The sequence below is a fragment of the Pongo abelii genome, chromosome 5 (assembly GCF_028885655.2).
Source record: "Pongo abelii isolate AG06213 chromosome 5, NHGRI_mPonAbe1-v2.0_pri, whole genome shotgun sequence".
In the NCBI taxonomy this organism is placed as follows: domain Eukaryota; kingdom Metazoa; phylum Chordata; class Mammalia; order Primates; family Hominidae; genus Pongo; species Pongo abelii.
Window position 1 is genome coordinate 118,023,578 of NC_071990.2, and position 17,496 is coordinate 118,041,073.

Genomic DNA, 17,496 nt, shown 5'->3' on the forward strand with positions numbered 1-17,496 from the left:
AACTAGACTCCATTCTCCACCTTGTATCAGAGTGATCATTCTGGGGACTTTGAGCTACTTGTCCCTTCTGTGCCAGACACTTTAATGGCTACCCACTGCCCACAGGACAAAGACCCGTGCTCCTTAGCAAGAAACTCCAATGGGTGGCATTCTCTCATGACCTAACCTCTACATACCAAAGAGGGCTCCTCTCCAGTAATACCAAAATGATGATAATTCCCTGAATGCACCTTCTTGTCACACTTTCTGTTGTTGCTCCCACTTTCCTCCTTTATCTAGAATACCTTTCTGTGCTTTCTCTAATTAGCTAACTCCTACTCATCTTTTGGGGTTTCACCTAAACATCATACTCTTTATTTAAAGTCTTCTCTTAAGCCCTCCCATCCTCTCCCAGTGTGGTTGAGTGCCATTTCTCTATACCACTGTAAAGCTCTATATACATTATAATCATAGACTTCCTCACACTGATTGAAGATGTTGATATGTTCCTGTTTCTCCTTGGATTTTGAGCTCCTTGAGATCATCAATGACACCTTGCTGCTTTTGTACCTTATTATTTAGCATATCACCGGGTTCATAGTAATTGCTCAAGTGCTTGTTCAACTACACTGAACAGTGGAAGAAAAGTAAAAATGCTCAAGAGAGGAGAATCCAAAGAGATTTGAGAAGAGGTGGTCGGGAATGGAGTAAGGATGACACATTATGGGACAACTTTGAATAGAAGTCTTTAACGATGTGCCTAAGAGGAAGCAGGTAAAGATGGAGACCAATGAAAAAGGTAGGAAATGAAGGGAGTTTCAGGCTGAAGGCTCAATTTTATTTGTTAAATAGGTGATTGAGCAGAGTGACTGTTCAACTAAAACTTGGTAAAGATGGTGGCAAGGAAATATATATGACATATTTGTTGGGAAAGTAAATGCATATCTTAGATGCAAAGACCCTGGAAACATTTTATTCTGGAATGTGGCATCGCCTAAGGCTTATTCATATACTTGAAATTCTTTTTCGAGGCAAAGTTTTAGATACACTTGTGGCATTTTCCCTGCATATGTGTGCAAATGCTTGTGCCTGAAGATCTTTCTTTTTCTGCCGGGTTGCAGACTTGCCACTAGAGCTGGGATTGGTCATTGTGATATTGCTGCTCATGGAGTCCAGTGAAGCAGGACTCAGGGCAATGCTGCTCACACTATGGAAAGAATAACTGTAGATAATCTTGAGAAAGGCAGACTTTGTGTTAATCTCTTGCTTACAAATAATAACATAGCATTTGGGGAAGAATGTGCAACACAGGATTCCATAGTTAGATATTAATATGACGATAATCTCCACAGCTGGTACATATTTGCCAAATGTGGTAGCATAGATAGGGATGAATGTGATCCAAGCTATGAAGTAAATGAGCAGGCCAAATGTAATGAATTTGGCTTCATTGTAATTCTCAGGTAATTTTCTGCCTTTGAAAGCAAATATGAAGCAAATGAAGGCCAGGATGGCAATGTAGCCCAGCATGGTGCCAAATGCAAGTATGGATCCCTCCCCACACTCCAGGATGATGACTCTGGGCAAGGAGACATTCACCTCTACAGTAGGTGCTGCAAAGATTAGCCAGAGTGTGCAAATGACAACCTGGATGCCCGTGCAAGTGAAGATAATAAGGATCGGTCTATAGAGGCACTTCAGAAATTTCTGCAATTTGGGATCAAAGCTGAAGGCTAGCAAAATTTTCAGGGACTTCGTCAAAATGCAGGAGATGCAGAGAGTAAAGCTCACTCCAAACAGTGTCTGCCTGGTTTTACATGTGAAGTCTTGTGGTTCTCCAATGAAAAAGCTCGTGCTGGCAAAATTGAGGAAATGACAGAGAAGGATCACATAGCAGACTCTTAATCCCCCGGCTGATTTCACAACAGGTGTGTTCAGGTTTCTTGTAAATATTATGCCAACAACCAGAACAAATATGATTCCCAGTAGGGAGAGGATCAGGACCAGGATGGCCAAGGAGTCATTCCAGTTGAGATATTCCACTTCCTTTTCAAAGCACATAGTGCTCCTAACAGGGGCCCAGTGAGTTTTGTTGTTGCATAAAAGGCAGTGAGGCATATCTAAAAGACAGAGGAGACGCAGTTACATTGTCAACATTTAAACTAGGTGATAGTCCACAATACTACAAATGAGATTCGTCTTCTGTAATAGTTCTGACTAGAGAATAGATATAGACGACTGTTACATTGGTTACTTATTAAAATAAGACATGCTCAAACTCAAAGAAAGTGAGAGAGAAAGGGTAAAAGTGAGGATAAAGGAAAAGAAAGAGAAAAAAGAGAAAGAAAAAAAGCCAGCTGGATTGTGAATGTTTAGGAAATGTATATACTCAGAATAGATGCTAGCTTCTTATGCATTTGCTATTATAGATGATGGTTCCAGCACTCTTAAGAATAAGGTTTTGGAATCGGACGTAGCTTTTCTTATCTCTTCCACTTATAATTCCTGTAAACTTGAACAAACTGACTGAACTTTCTGAGCCTATTTCAGAATCTCCCATATCTCAAAAAATAATAAAATGAAAAGGCTCTGCCTTATTGGGATGCCGTACTCAATGAGATAATAAATGTAAAATGCCTCACACAGACCATTACACGTAGTAGACCCTCAATGTATGGGAGTTGCTATCATGAATAAGGGTGCAATTCTTTTAAAAGCAGAAGCAATATAGCTAGGTCACTCTAAAAGCTTGAAGTCTCTTTCTAAAAGTGAGATAATGCAAAATTGTAATCGATGGCAATTGATGAAGAATTAAAGTTTATTTTTTTTTCCAAGTAGTGGGTAAATTGGAGCCTCTCGCACTGTTAAGTGATAACTTTGAAAAGTATTTATGCTGATTCTGGCTGCAGGGCAGCACAAATAGTTGATGTTAGAGTTGCGTCTCTAGAAGTGATATTACATTTGCTCCCCATTCCAGCCACCCAAAATTGGTGAGTCCCAGCTGCAACCAAAGGGCGTCTGTCAGGGCATTCATCTGATTACACCCCACAGCCTGTACAACTCTTTAAAATTTTGTGTTCTCTTCTTTATTAACCTCAAAGTAAGGTTGTATTTCTGTTTATAAACTTCATGACCCTTCCAGCCTCCTCCTCTTTCCGAACTCTATTCCCCTAAAAATGTCTGTTCTTTTCTGTTTTCCCTGTAATCACAGTTGCTAGTGTCTGTCATTTCATTTGTCCAGTGGACATTTACTGCCCTCATCTAGGTATGAGAGCTGTGTGTTAGAGACATAGAGAGGAACAGCAGATGGTATCCTTTTAGGCTTTCCTAACTCCTAGCTTATCCTCCAAGTTGTCTTCAGTCTTCTACATTTCTCCATTTGTTCTTGGAAGCGACTTACCCTGGTTACCAAAAGAAAACCCAGATACAGCCTTTAAAGAGACCTGTACATCTTTATGGAAAATAAATGTTACATACTCCTTGGTGTTGTATTTCTCTCACTTGGAAGAGAGTTGCTAGTTACCATGTTGCCTGAAAAACTCCCTCCCTAATTATCTAATTTTTAGGCAGTCGTATAGCATTTTTATTTATTGATCATTTAAATGCTCAATTCCACTAATATAAACATTATTAAACATACCAAGGAATGGGAAAATTTTAAATGTGAGATAATAAAATGCAGATACATATAAAGTTCTGATACTCTCAGGTTGGAATAAATGGCATTTTTTTGGTGACACAATAACAGAACATGAATCTTGGAATATTTACATTGGTATACTTCTTTCCTTGAAGCCAATAAGCAAAAAGAATAGGCATTTGGGGACTATTCCAGTTCCGGAGTTCTCAGCTTTTCTACAAGATGAATGGGAATGCTCTAATAAACAACGAAATCTGATGCTTTTAAATTAGCCTTAACTCCAGGGAAAGTGCTCATAGTTTCTTTTTAGGCTCCTACGGCTTCTGACCTCACTCTTGTACTTTAATTTGTGTATTTTGCTTTCATCTTGTGAAATTTTTAAAGATAGGGTTGGGAAACAGTCATTTACTAGCATCTCATCCCTGTCGATAGTTGGTCCCTTGTCTCACAGAAGTTTCTTTTAGGTTTAACTTTTGCTTCTTGGTAGAAATAATAAGAGTGCCAGGATGTGCACACCTGTTTCTTAACTCCGGGTGCCTCTGGGTTTCTATTATGTTAATTCAACATATACTTATTTGTATTTTTTTTGTACCTCAGTTACAAGCCAAGCACATCTGTATAGGGATACATGGACAAAATTGACAGAGAACTTGCCTCACTTTAAGAGTTGCATACTTTAAAAAATATGAGCGAAGCGATAACATTTTCCCTTGGAAGTAAAGTAACTTTTACATCTCTATTATTTATTGGCTGTGCACCTGTTGACATAATAGAGCAAATTCCAAGATAAAATGAAATTTCACTGGAATTTAATTTCACAGGAGCATGGGAAGCTTTTTAAATTTTTTGAAATGAAAAACAAACCAAAATAAAATTCATGCAAAGAAAAAAAAAAGCCTAAGAGGAATGATTCAGGTGTATCACTGTCCATGTGGAGTGACTGTAATTACCTGTCTGATTACTGTAGTGATTTTCAGGACAGTTCTCACATTCGTAGCAACAGATGTGTTGACTTCTTGTAGTTTTCTTCATTTGCCCAGGACTGCATTCCTTGGAGCATTTAGATTGAATTTGCTATATTAAAAGTGAAAAAAAAATCACAAGTAAATTTGTAAAAAGAATTATCCTTGGCTTAATTTAAAGATATATTTACTAAATACTATTTTGGGTTCTTTTCATAGGATTATAGAATCTTTTTGCCATCTTGGGAAATGTAAACAGGCTTTTAAGATGGAGAAGCTGCTTCACGAAGAACACAGTTTTTGTCGCATTAATAACTTCTGTAAGCAAATTATGGAAATTAGCCCTTTCAGAAAGTCCCTAGTAGAGGGAGAAATGTATAGTACTAGAACTAAAGAAAATAATGATGGTTTGGAAAGTTTCAATCCCATGTTGAATGAAGGGTTCCACTAGATAAGAAAATAGCAAATGGCTAGATTTTTGTATTCTTTAAAAGAAAGTTCTTATCATGCTGTCAAGGAGCATGTCCTGTCTAATTCTAAAAAATAAAAAAAACAAACATTTTGAGTTTAAAATAAAATTTAAAATTTAATATTCTAATTTAATATTAGAATATTAGATTTAAAAGACAGCCCTAAATATATACGATTTAAATAATCTTGAGAATTCAAGTTATAATTTGAATGTCACAATTTGAATCACATGCAGTGTTCTAGCATGTGATACTAGCAAAGAATTAGCTAGTAATTCTTTGCATTTCAGCTATGTTATTATTCTCCATTCATAGTCCCTTTCTCATGGCATATCTTGTGAGAGAAATCTGCTTTGTCATGTCACTTTTACCCTTGGAGCAGAGCAGAATGGTTAAAGGAGTCTCAAGATTCTCTTATCCATTATTTCCTACTCTGGAACACAATTGAAATACTAAGCTAACCAGTCTTTCTCTGGAAGATGCAAATGATCTGTCTGAGAGAGAAAAGAAAAGATTCAGTAGGCCCTGGGTCTGCAAGCACTGGTTTTCTTCTTCTCTCCAGTTATTGCTGACCTGGGTTTTCAGCAGGCAGTATATATGCCTTGTGAATTCCCCAGGGTAAACTTTTAAAGTATCTACTCTCCTGGAGGGTGCTCAGAGGACACAAAAGGATTTAACTACGAGATAAAGCTAGACATTGTTAGGGTCCCCTCTCTTCCTCCGCATCAAGAGCAAAGATAGTCTAAAATCCTGTACTGATTACTTTAGATTTCAATTGATTTTGGATTATCTGATGTTTTGTACTATGAGTTCTGGTGACTTAACAGAAATGTCAATACCCCAACTAGCCTGCAAATTGACAAATCCAGAAATCTGACCTAAATGATTTCAGATATTGTTGGTTTTTAGTGTATCCTTGAAATAATTATAGGTGTCTCCATCAGAAAGGAAGACTTGTCTCTCTGTTTGTAGTGGTCAGCCTCTTCCATTTAGTCACTAAGAGCCTCACATAATTACCTGTCATTCTGTCACCTTCTCTTCATTAAGAATTCCCTACAGTCTGGAGATAAGTATTGATAACAACAGTGTTTCTTGCAAAAATAATAACCATCTCTGTATTCAAAAAGAAAATGAATCAGAGCATGTTTTAAAAGTTTCAGTATGAGTTACAGTGTTTAGCAGAGTGCTGGGTTCGTAATGTAGTTGTGAGGATAATGGGAAGGAAAATGAAGATGATGACAGTGAAAGTTTGAGAACACAGAAGAATGGCTACGTTTCTGTCTTTCGAGAAAGAAATATCTTGCTTTACTAAAACTTTTACAGCCAGGGGAAATCAGATTAAGGAAAATGGTTTACAGCATTACTGTGTTCATTCTTTCATTCACCAAATATTTGTTGAGTGCCTATCTATATGTTAGGCACTGTTCTAATTGTTGAAGCCACAGTGGGGAATGAAACACAAATATTTAGCTCATAGAACTTAAGTTCTAGTTGACAAGACTGACAGAGTTAAAATAAGCAAAATGTACAGAATGACAGAAAGTTATAAGTGCTAAGGAGAAAAATAAGGATAGGACAGTGAATAAGAACTACTTGGTTGATGTTGCAATTTTTAAATAAGGTGTCCAGGGAAGGCCACACTGAGGTGGTAACATTTTTTTAGAAAGACAGAAAGGAATAAGAAAATTAACCACATGAACATCAGAGAAAATTATTATAGGCAAAGGAAATAGCAGGGGCAAAGTCCTTGGGCTATGAGAAGGGAAGCATGCATGGGAGACTGAAAAGCCTGTGGGATCGCAGGAGGGCTGTAGAGTAAGGGGAGGGTGGGAGATAAGGTCAGGTTGGTACTGGGGGTAGGTTGCGTAGAATTTTTAAAGACACAGCTTTTACTCTCAGAGAAATAGGATGTCATCAAAGGATTCTGAGCAGAGCACTATGTTTTACAGGACCACTTGTGTCTCTGTTTTGAAAACAGACTGAAGGGGGCCAGCGCAGTGGGTTATGCCTGTAATTCCAGCACTTTAGGAGGCTGAGGCAGGCAGATCACGAGGTCAGGAGTTCAAGACTAGCCTGGTCAACATGGTTAAACCTCGTCTGTACTAAAAATACAAAAATTAGCCAGGCATGGTGGCGCACGCCTGTAATCCCAGCTACTCGAGAGGCTGAGACCAGCGAAATGCTTGAACCTGGGAGGCGGAAGCTGCAGTGAGCCGAGATTCCACCACTGCATACTAGCCTGGATGACAGAGCAAGAATCCATCTTGGAAAAAAAAAAAAAAGAAACAGACTGAAGGAATAAGAGGGGAGGCAGAAAACCTTTTTCAATAATCTGGGTGAGAAGTGATTGCAACAGCAGTAGAGTAGGTAGTAAAAAGTGGTCAGGTTCTGGACACAATTTGAAAGTAAAACTCGTTGGTTATGGAGCGTGACTGAAAGAGAGGTGACAAGAATCCCAGCAGGTTTTCTCATGAGCAACTAGGAGAAGGGGTTTGCTGTTTATTGAGAGGTGAGTAGGTTGGGAGAGAATATCAGCTCTGTTTTGGAGATTTAAGTTGACTGCTACACGTCCAGGTAGAGATGTCAATTAGGCAGTTGTATATTTATTTGGGTTAGAAGTCAGAAGATAAAAATCTAGTAGTCATCAGTCTCCCACATAATGATATCATTTAAAGCCCCAAACCTGGATAAGATCACTAAGGAAAGGTGTAGATAAAAAGAGGAGCAGTTCTGAGCCCTGGGCACCTGAATGATTAGAGGTAGTGTGAATGATGAGGAACTAGCAAAGGAGACAGAGAATTAGTGGCCAGATACACAGGAAGAAAATCAAAGAAATGTAGTGTCATGGAAACAAACAAATAAAATATTTCATTGAGGGGAGAATAATTAGCTGGTAAGTGATATATGATAATATTTGGCTTTATTAACTTTGGTGAGCTAGACAGAAACAATTTTGATGGATTGAAGAGGATTCAAAAGAGTATGGGAGGAGAGAAATTGGGGCCATTAAATGTATTCAACTGTTTCACGGAGTTTTACTGTAAAGAGAAATAGAGTATACAAAGATAGACTTGGGGGAACAACAGAGGTTCTTTGTTTGTTTGTTTTAAGATGAGAGAAATAACAAACTATTTATCTCATTAAGTGTATAACGTAGAAGAAAGAATGATTGAGAATAAAGGAGAGAGGGCATAAAATTACCAAGTAATGTCTTTGAATATGTGAAAGAGGTTGGGACCCAGAGGTGAAGTGGAGGAGCTGACCTTGACTAGGAGCACAGACAGTCTGTCTATAGTGCCAGATGGAAGGCAGGGGTACTGGCACAGATGTGGTGGCAGGGGCCACTGGAATTCTCTTCTGATGTTTCAGTTTTGTTAGAACAGGAAATAGAGTTAACTGAAATGAGAACAGGAAAGATGTACTGATCTCAGAGGAGAGAAGAGAAGGCATAAAATAGCCATCTAGGAAGGTGAGTTCATGAACTAGGGCAATAATCTGATTGCCCTGAAGAATTAAGAGCCCACTGGAGGCTAGAGATCATAAATTTAAAATGAGACCAGTCAGCAATCTCCCCTCCCCTCCCCTCCCTCCCTCCCTCTCTCTCTTTTCTTTTCTTTTCTTTCTTTCTCTTTCTTTCTTTCCTTCTTTCTCTCTCCCTTCCTCCCTTCCTCCCTTCCTCCCTCCCTCCCTTCCTTCCTTCCTTCCTCTTTCTCTCTCTCCTCTTTCTTTCTTTCTCTTTCTTTCTTTCCTTCTTTCTTTCTTTCTTTCCTTCTTTCTTTCTCTCTCTCCCTCCCTCCCTCTCTCTCTCTCTCTTTCTTTCTTTCTTTTTCTTTCCTCTTTTGCCAACTTCAGCTAAATAGGAGCTACACTAATTAGGCAGAAACTTGATTAACAGGGATTGTGTTTGGCCAGATGAGTATGATGAAGAGAGGGGGCCAAGGACTTTTGCAGTTGAGGTACCAATTGCTTTGAGTGCTACAAAACGGCCTACAACAAGATTACCTTAAGATTCCTGAACTCATTTTTTGTTTCCTGATCTGGGATGATGAAGACATCATTCTGTAGGTCATATTCTGCCATCTTAGTGACAGTCATGTGTCCATTGATCTCCTTCCAGAGCACAACATCATATCCAGTATTTAAATCCCCATGAGCATCAAAATGAAATGAATTCCATCCATCAGTGAATGTCACATTTTTTAGCACACCAAGTAACTATAAAAAAATAAAAACAGAAATAAGCACTTAAAATAAATGTTGCAAATGTATCCGTTATTCTAATGATAACACTGCCTTGTAAAGCATATCACTTAAAAATGAGGGAAAAAAGATTATAAATCACTGGTTGCAGAATTCTTAACTATCTGGCAACAATTTGAGAATGAATTTCACTTGGGTTCTAGCCTCATTTCTGCCTAACTTTTGCTATATACATTTGGGAAAGCAAGTTAATTTCTATAGATGGTTGTTTCTAAGTATCTTCGTTTATCCTACAGAATTTTAGAATAGGTCCCCTGGTATAGATACCTGGGATCTAACTCTGGTTCTGTCTCTCATCAATGCAATCTTGACAGGTACAATTACTTTCTATCTTATTATCTCCAATGGTTCTTAAGTTTGTTTCAATGATTATGTAGTAAAGTGATCTCTAAATTATATTTCTAAGCTAATTCACAAAATGATTTATTTTTTAACTTGAGAAGAAAGAAATATAAGGATAAATTACCTGTCTTGCTACCCAATTTGTACAGTGAGAACTTGTATACTATAGAGTTAGGACAAAAAATATTTTGTTTACAAATGGGGTAGCCATATTGAGGTTGTGCTGTAGTGGAAGAACAATAGGCTGGAAGGTAGGGAAACAGGCTGCTGTTCTGGCTTCACCATTAACTTAATATATATGTATGCCAAGTAAATATCCTCTCCGAATGCTTTCATAATGGCCCATTTATTATCTAAATCTATGGTTCTATGTGGCTTTTGTTGGGTATAAAATCTATAGAATAAGGCAGAAATTATTCTATTTGAAGACAATTATTCTATTCTATTTCTTTTGAGTTAACGTTTTATGAGTGTTTCAATTTTTTGTCAATAGAATATAAAAAATAAGTTATATTTTCAAGTGAATAGATTAGCTATGATGGTAACGTCAATGAGAAATGTTACTTTAGCAGAATCTCTACGTGTGTGTATTTATGTCACCACAGATTTCTTACCTCTTTTAATGGATATCAATTAATTAGTGTTACTTTAAAGAAGCAGGATATCAGATCTAACATGGTGGAATTCACTAACAAAATTTTATTCTAGCAATTTCCTGGAAGAAAAAAAAGAGGAGAGAACAAAAATAAAAGAATATGCAAGGGCCTACCTCCAATATTCTCACTTCTATCTGTTGACTGGTTTGTTTCTTCTGTTCTTTCCTTAAGCAATATATACCTGTAAACCCCAGTAACTCAGTTCTTTAGGGAGCACATCCTCTTCCACACAAGTGTTTGAAGTATAATTTCTACCTCTTTTTTCCTGTGCTTAATTAGGCTTTATAGGCTAAAGTTCTGACACGTATTTGTTCTGTAAATAATCATAAAATTGTATAATGTAAATAAACTTCCACAATTTTATGCTTGTTCTTACAGGAAACAGAGTGGAAGCAAATACAACAGTGTTTTCATTACTCATTAAATATAATAAAACATTTGTTTTGAAGTAAGGTAAATCTTAAACATTAACACTCCAGTTATTAAGCTGTTAACTGCTTTTTCACATCATTTTTAAAAATTTTCATGGAGACTCTGAAATTCACTATCAATTGACACTAAAAATTTAGAGAATGGGATTTTCATTTCAATTATTATCTTATTCACCTATGTATGATAATGCCCAGTTTTTAAGCACACATGACCAGGAATCACACCAATTAAAGTGATATGCTTGATATTGTTTTCCATTGTCCTAACTGTGCTGATGCTAGCTCTACCTCCGTAAGTAAGATTACTGTGGAAAGAGGTATCTTCATGGCTAAGTTAGAGAAGAGCAGAGGAAACATCCTTGCATCTGTGTCCTGATGCCCAGACTATATCTTCTTTTGTGAAGTTTTCCATTGTGTAGCAGAAAACACATTGATCTAAGGCTGGGGCAGCAGTTTCATTGCTAACTGTGTGAATCACCACGGGACAGGTCTTTACTGTTAAGGTTCCCTCCATCTCTAAACTCTGACAAGTCTTGGTCACTAGAAACACTTCTTCTTACCACTTCTTCAAGATGGAATTTAAGGAAGATGAGTCCTGTCGGCCTACCATATTTTATAAAGATTAGAGGTGGTGTATATCAATATCTAGAACCATATGTTTTAAAAATTATTAGTTATTATTATCTTACCATGCCAAAAATTACTCTCATGTCTCTCTTGACTTCTGGACTAATATGCAACTACCTTGCTACACTTACTAATACATGTCTCATAAATTCATCAAATTCAACATCTCCAAAATGGAATGCTAAATATTTCTTACTCCCACCAGACCTCCACTTTTCTCTGTTTCCAGCTTGACAAATGACACCAGTTGTCCAATATTGGAATCATCTGCAACATTTTTGATGCTCTCTGTCATCATTTACATCCAATCGATCTCCAAATGCTCTTCATCCTCTCTCTTAAATATCCATGTATACATCTTTTCATCCTTATTGTCATACCTGTAGGCATTCTTATCTTATGTCTGATTAACCATATTGGTGTTTCTTCCTTCAGTCTTGTGTCCCTCTAATCAATTCACCTTGGATGGAAAAAATATCATATCACTCTCCTGCCTGAAAATGTCTTTAATTAGCTGCCCTATCCTCTGTCAAGTTCAAAGCTTTGAACATAGTTTGCAACATTTCCATTTAAGGGGCAGTCCCTATACTAGCAGTATCAGCAGCATCTGGGACATTGTTAAAAATGTAGACTTTTCAATCCCACTGTGGAACCACTGAATTAACATGATGATAAGATTCCCAGGAAATTCAACTGCACATCAAAGTTTGAGATGCCCTGATGGACAAGACTCTAAGAATATGTCTTTCACTAACTCATTCAGTTAGTCCATTACAGCTCTCATGCAAGACTCCAGTCATATGCCATGATTTCCTGCTTCCTAAAGATGCTGTACTTTCTTTTCTCCCTTTTCTGGGACTTTGCTGGAATATTTCTGTTCTGGCTAACTGCTACCCTTCCTTGCATTCACATAGAGGTCATGTTTTTTGGAGAATGTTCTCTGAATTGTTAATACTGGATTAGCTGTCTCACTTATATACTTCTCTGCCATCTTGTGTTTATGTGAAACACTATAATGCACCATCCTGCATTGTAATCAGCCTCTTAATTGTTTGATTGTATATATCAATGGACAGATAATTCCTTTAGGGAAGGAATTCTGTCCTGTTCTCTGTATATCTTCACCACACAACACACTGCCTCAAACATTGAGACACCAAACATTTGCTAAATAAATATATGAATAGAAGTTCAACTATTAGACATTCTTTCATTTCTCATATATCACTTACTACCTTATATATCATCAGAAGTAAAGGAAAACAAAACAAAAAAAAAACGAAATCACTAGTCAGAGCAAGGAGGTGGTGTCCTCCACACACATCTGAGGAACATTAAAAATCTGCTGAAGTAAAACAAGCACGACTGCTGTCCCTGAGTATGGCTCACAAATATGACCACATATAGGGCCAAAATAAGTGCTATCCTCAAACACTGGGAAAAATTAACCCCTTTAAAATTATTTGCATCTAAAATCATTTAGAAAGTGCTATTTAAATATTAGTGAATTTTGCTAGGGTACAAAGTAATCCATAAGAATGTATCATTGACTAGGGACCCTAAATGTTGCTGATCTTTAAAGTTTAAGTCTACAGAAATTTCTTTATAAAAGAATAACTCTTTGTATTGTTTGTCTTACTGACTCTAGCACTGACTTGATGTGGCTCACTCACGTCATGATCAAAGGAGCCAGTCACCTCCCTGTTCTTCCTTTCTAATCTGTTTCTGCTTGTTTCTAGATTAACAGGCTCTGAGGGCAAAAAGAATGACTCTAGGCTCCTAGTGTTTAAATAAAACATTTTAGGAGACTCTGCTTAGATAATTTCTTCTCAAATCTTATCCTCAAAGTGTTTGAGACTTATTCCTAATTTAAAATACTTTCTCTATTTTTCCCCAGATCTTCAGGGGGTGAATAACTCTTGCTATTTGCATTTCTTTGTCCTTATGAGGTTCTTTATATAACTGCCCCCCGCTCCACTTTATGTCATCTGTCTCCACAACTGTTCTCTATTTCTCTTTCTCAATCTCTTATTTCTAAAATTCTATGTGGTGGTATTATTATTGTAGTCTAATTTTAAAAATTAAAACTGTTTTTCTGCAGTGCACCAGGCCAAAAGCCTTGAAATATGTTAGAAAACATTGTACTGAACTTGGAATATAGTGAATAATGATGATCTAAAAAAGATAATTTATGGTTTTTACCACCAGCATTAAAGTTTTATACTACAAAGAGAATGTTTTCATATAGGTGTCTTAAAGTCATCAGACAACTATATATATATTAAAAGAGTGTTTGCACTTGAGAAAAGGTCCTAATCTCTAGTTTTACCTCCTTATTAGATTTTTGGCTTTGTATTCATAAGGTGAAAAGTAGTTTAAAAGTGAGCAATTTGAAACACCCTCCCACCATTGCATGATCCTCCCAAATGTTAACTGGTCATATCAGACCTTGGAGATGGTAGTTTTGGGTGTTTAAAGTAAAAAAAAAAATGACAAAAGTCGAAAAAACCTATTCTAGATACCCACTTGTATGATCAGAAGAATTGTCTCGTTTCTTTTACCTTCTTTTCTCTTACAAATTTTAAATATATATATTTTGTAACATGATTCTGCCTCAGGACATACAAGTTTGTCTTTGAATACATATTATTGAGAAATTTATTTCTAATGAGTAAAACATCATTATTAAAAGAAGCAATTTACTTTTCAATGCCTTGTTCAAGAGCATTTGAGAAAGCACAATGGAAAATTCTCACTAAATTAAAGCCATATTAAATTTTAAGTTTCCCCAAACTGATCAAAGAGAAGAAAGGGAAAATGTTCTTTTACACACAATTGCTGGTTTCTTTAAACCTGGAATATCATAATTGACCTAACAACATTCCTTTGAAGAAGACTGGAGTCCAAGTCCTTTACGTGTATACATATACACATATACATATGTGTATATATATTTATTTACTCTACCTCCATCCTAACTGAGAGTCTTAACTATAGATGTTGGGATTATAAACCACCAAAGACAGTGAAAAGCAAGGAAGGTGGAGTCAGAAGACCCAGACTGCAGTTGTATTTCTGGTACTTCCCAGCTTTAGTTTCCTCATCCATCAATATTTAGTAAAAAACAAAAGGATTATTAAATATGTCTGCTCTAACTCTTGTGTTTTTTAAGAGCATTTAAAAGCGATAATTTATATGACTCAAGGAAAATAGCATCATCAAAAGAATTTTTGTGAGAAATAAAAGAATACAACTTTGGTAGGTCAGAGTAGGAAGTGAAGATAAAACACAACTCTGTTATCTTCAAGAGTAAGGCACTATGATAGAAATGCTGGTTATTTAAACACTGAAAGTGTCTATTTATAAAAGGAATAGGATTAAGAGCAATTAATATAAATCTTTGCAAATTAAAACAAGGGAGGAAATGGGGAAAATGATGGTAGGAGGGTTTTTCTTGGATGTGTGAGTTAGTACCTCCCATGGTTGAAAGGCGTTGGGGTTCTGACAGTCACGAGCTTGACACAGATCTCGAATGGCATAACCAAGGGCAAACACTGCAAGCTGAATGCTATGAATGAGTCCTGGCTCAGCATAGTCCCGGAGGAAGTCATTTCTCATGACGAATTTCCTTTCTATAGCCTTGTTAGCCTTGTAGGCCAAAGTCCTTTGAGAATGATTGGAAATGCATTGACTCAAATCAGTGTCCTTGACATACGCGCAGGCAGATAAATGCATGGCATATTCATGTAAGAGTTTGTTACTGTCACTGGGAAGCAAGTGCAGATTTTGAAGAAAGGAATGGAAAGAGGATATATTCCCTCTTCTAAAGGCAAACCCCACAACTTTGCCAATCTTTTTAACATTAGGAATGGTGGTAATCTTGGTGGCAGTTGACCAATTATCACTAGCAATCCACATCTTATTTATATTCATTTCAATGGCTTTATTGAAGAGATCAAAAACATGGAATTGCCTCAGAAATACCACAATGACATTAACCTGGGCTTCTAAAATGATTTTCTCCAGTGTCTGATTGATTCTGACTTCAATGGTGTTATCTGAAAGAAAGGCTGGAAGAACCTCTTTGAAGGCTATGCACACATTATTTGCTTCAGCCTGAATTATAAAAGTGTTAAGAGCCAATCGTCCATAGTCATCATCTGTGGTTATGATGCCAATCCAGTTCCAACCAGATTTCTGAATCAGGTGAGCCATTGCTTTAATTTGATGGAAGTCACTGGGCACAGTCCGTAAAAATGAAGGAAAGCGAATTTTGTCACTCAGGATTTCTGCAGTTGATTCATAACCCACCTGGAAATAGACAGAATATTTCAGTTATGGTGTTGATGAACTCCAGGTGACTGTTCACAGTAGGTGTTCCTTTCTTTGATTGCTTTCTTTTCATGACTTTCCTTAAATTCTCTAGTCTTTTTCATCCTTCTCCTTACTTAGCCCCTGATGATGGTTTAGAATCATGGCTTTCTAATTATTTCATATTTCGTTTAGGATAGGCCCTCTGAGAATTCAGGCTCTATCTCATTTTCCATTTACACCTCTATATTCTTCTATATCTATCTTGTATCTCTGGCCGAGGGCCAAGAGTGGATATTATTTAAATACTTAGAGGTAAATATGGAAAAATGCAGTCCATCATATAAGCAAAATGCAGTTTGAAACATCAGTGTGTGCAAAATCTTGTCTAATTCATAATTTGGGTGATTTTATTCTAGGTAAAGTTAATCAGTCAAATAATCATCTTGTCCAGGGGTCAGCAAAATTTTCCTGTAAAGAATGAGATATAAAATATTTTAAGTTTTTTGGTCATGTATAGTCTCTGTCATATCTTTTTTTGTTACAACCTTTTAGAAATGTAAAAACTATTTTTAGCTTGAAAGCTCAATAGCATGAGAACCACATTTGGTCTGCAGGCTGTGATTTTCTGACTCCTGATCTAGTCAAATAAGTATCAGCATTTTTGGATGACCTACTTAATGTACACAAAGTTTTGCCTGATTCTTAGCTTTGGTGAATTATTACCTTCTATAGATGCAATAGTAACATGTCACTTGTTCAGTATTTCTTTTTTTTTTCTTTTTCTTTTCTTTCTTTCCTTCTTTTTTTTTTTTAACTACTTGCAGCTGCCATGTGGTATGGTGGAAAGACAATAGGCTTGGGAACCAGATAAACTGTTAGAATCCCAACTCCAATAAATTTGGGAACGTTATTTAATGTTTCTTTACTGTAAAGTTGTAAGATTCTTGCTAAGATTAAAGGAGAAAATTTAAATAGATACGAGCACATGGTGGACTTTCAGTAAACCTAAGTTCCCTTCCAAGTACCTGATGTTGCTATGCTCAGCCACGTTGTTAAGAGCTGAGCTTTCTTAAAATTAGTGTTACCCATGGAATGTCCCCTTACCTTTTCTGCTGTCTATTACAGAAATTGCATTTTTGCATTAGCCAGTTGTTGTTAAATAGTCTGCTTTCCTTACGTATCACCTAACTAGTATCATACATAGTCTAGAAATTTTAAGCCAAAGCCTTATCTTTGATGTATTTGATAAATAGTTCTTTTTGTTTAATCACTTTGGATTAAATTTTTTATTACCAGTCACTAGGCTATAATATAATGGAATGCTAATAGTCTTTATTTGTATATGTATTTATTTACTCTACCTACAAAATGTTATATATTTTGAATTCTTATACACATTCATTATGTTATATATATATATTTTCTGTCTGCTCACTTCTATCAGATGGTCATTTCTTTATCATCTGAATATAAGCCTTTTTCTTTTCTAACTTTTGGCTTCTCTTCTTCCTTAAGATTAGAAATCAGTGACATAGAGAGTTACAAAGTAGTGTGATTTCAAAATGAAAGCCAGAGACTTAATTGGCTCTGAGCGATGTTCAAGAACTTAGTACACAGTGCTCTGATATCTGATTTGTTTTTTCAGAGAAGTTTTTGCTTACTCTCTGGTTATTGGCTTGCATTCCAGGGAGATAAATAGTTCTACAGTCTTTGCTCAAAGCCTTCCCATCATATTCAGAACAACATGCAAACCGTCCCAGGGCTTACAAGATGCTACATGACCCAGGCTTTGCCTATCTCTGCAAAAGCATCTCT

At 36.6% G+C, this 17,496-nt stretch overlaps 1 protein-coding gene across 1 annotated transcript in view; it reads right to left on the reverse strand.

The window, feature by feature from the left end:
• Window positions 1–984: 984 nt before the first annotated feature.
• Window positions 985–17,496, reverse strand: part of GPRC6A (G protein-coupled receptor class C group 6 member A) — a 30,425-nt gene continuing 13,913 nt past the window's right edge. Inside the window, exons 3-6 of the mRNA XM_002817278.5 lie at window positions 14,842–15,678; window positions 9,054–9,266; window positions 4,570–4,693; window positions 985–2,099 (exon numbers count right to left, since the gene is read on the reverse strand). Coding sequence (XP_002817324.4) covers window positions 985–2,099; window positions 4,570–4,693; window positions 9,054–9,266; window positions 14,842–15,678 — 2,289 coding nt within the window. The remainder of the gene's footprint in view (window positions 2,100–4,569; window positions 4,694–9,053; window positions 9,267–14,841; window positions 15,679–17,496) is intronic.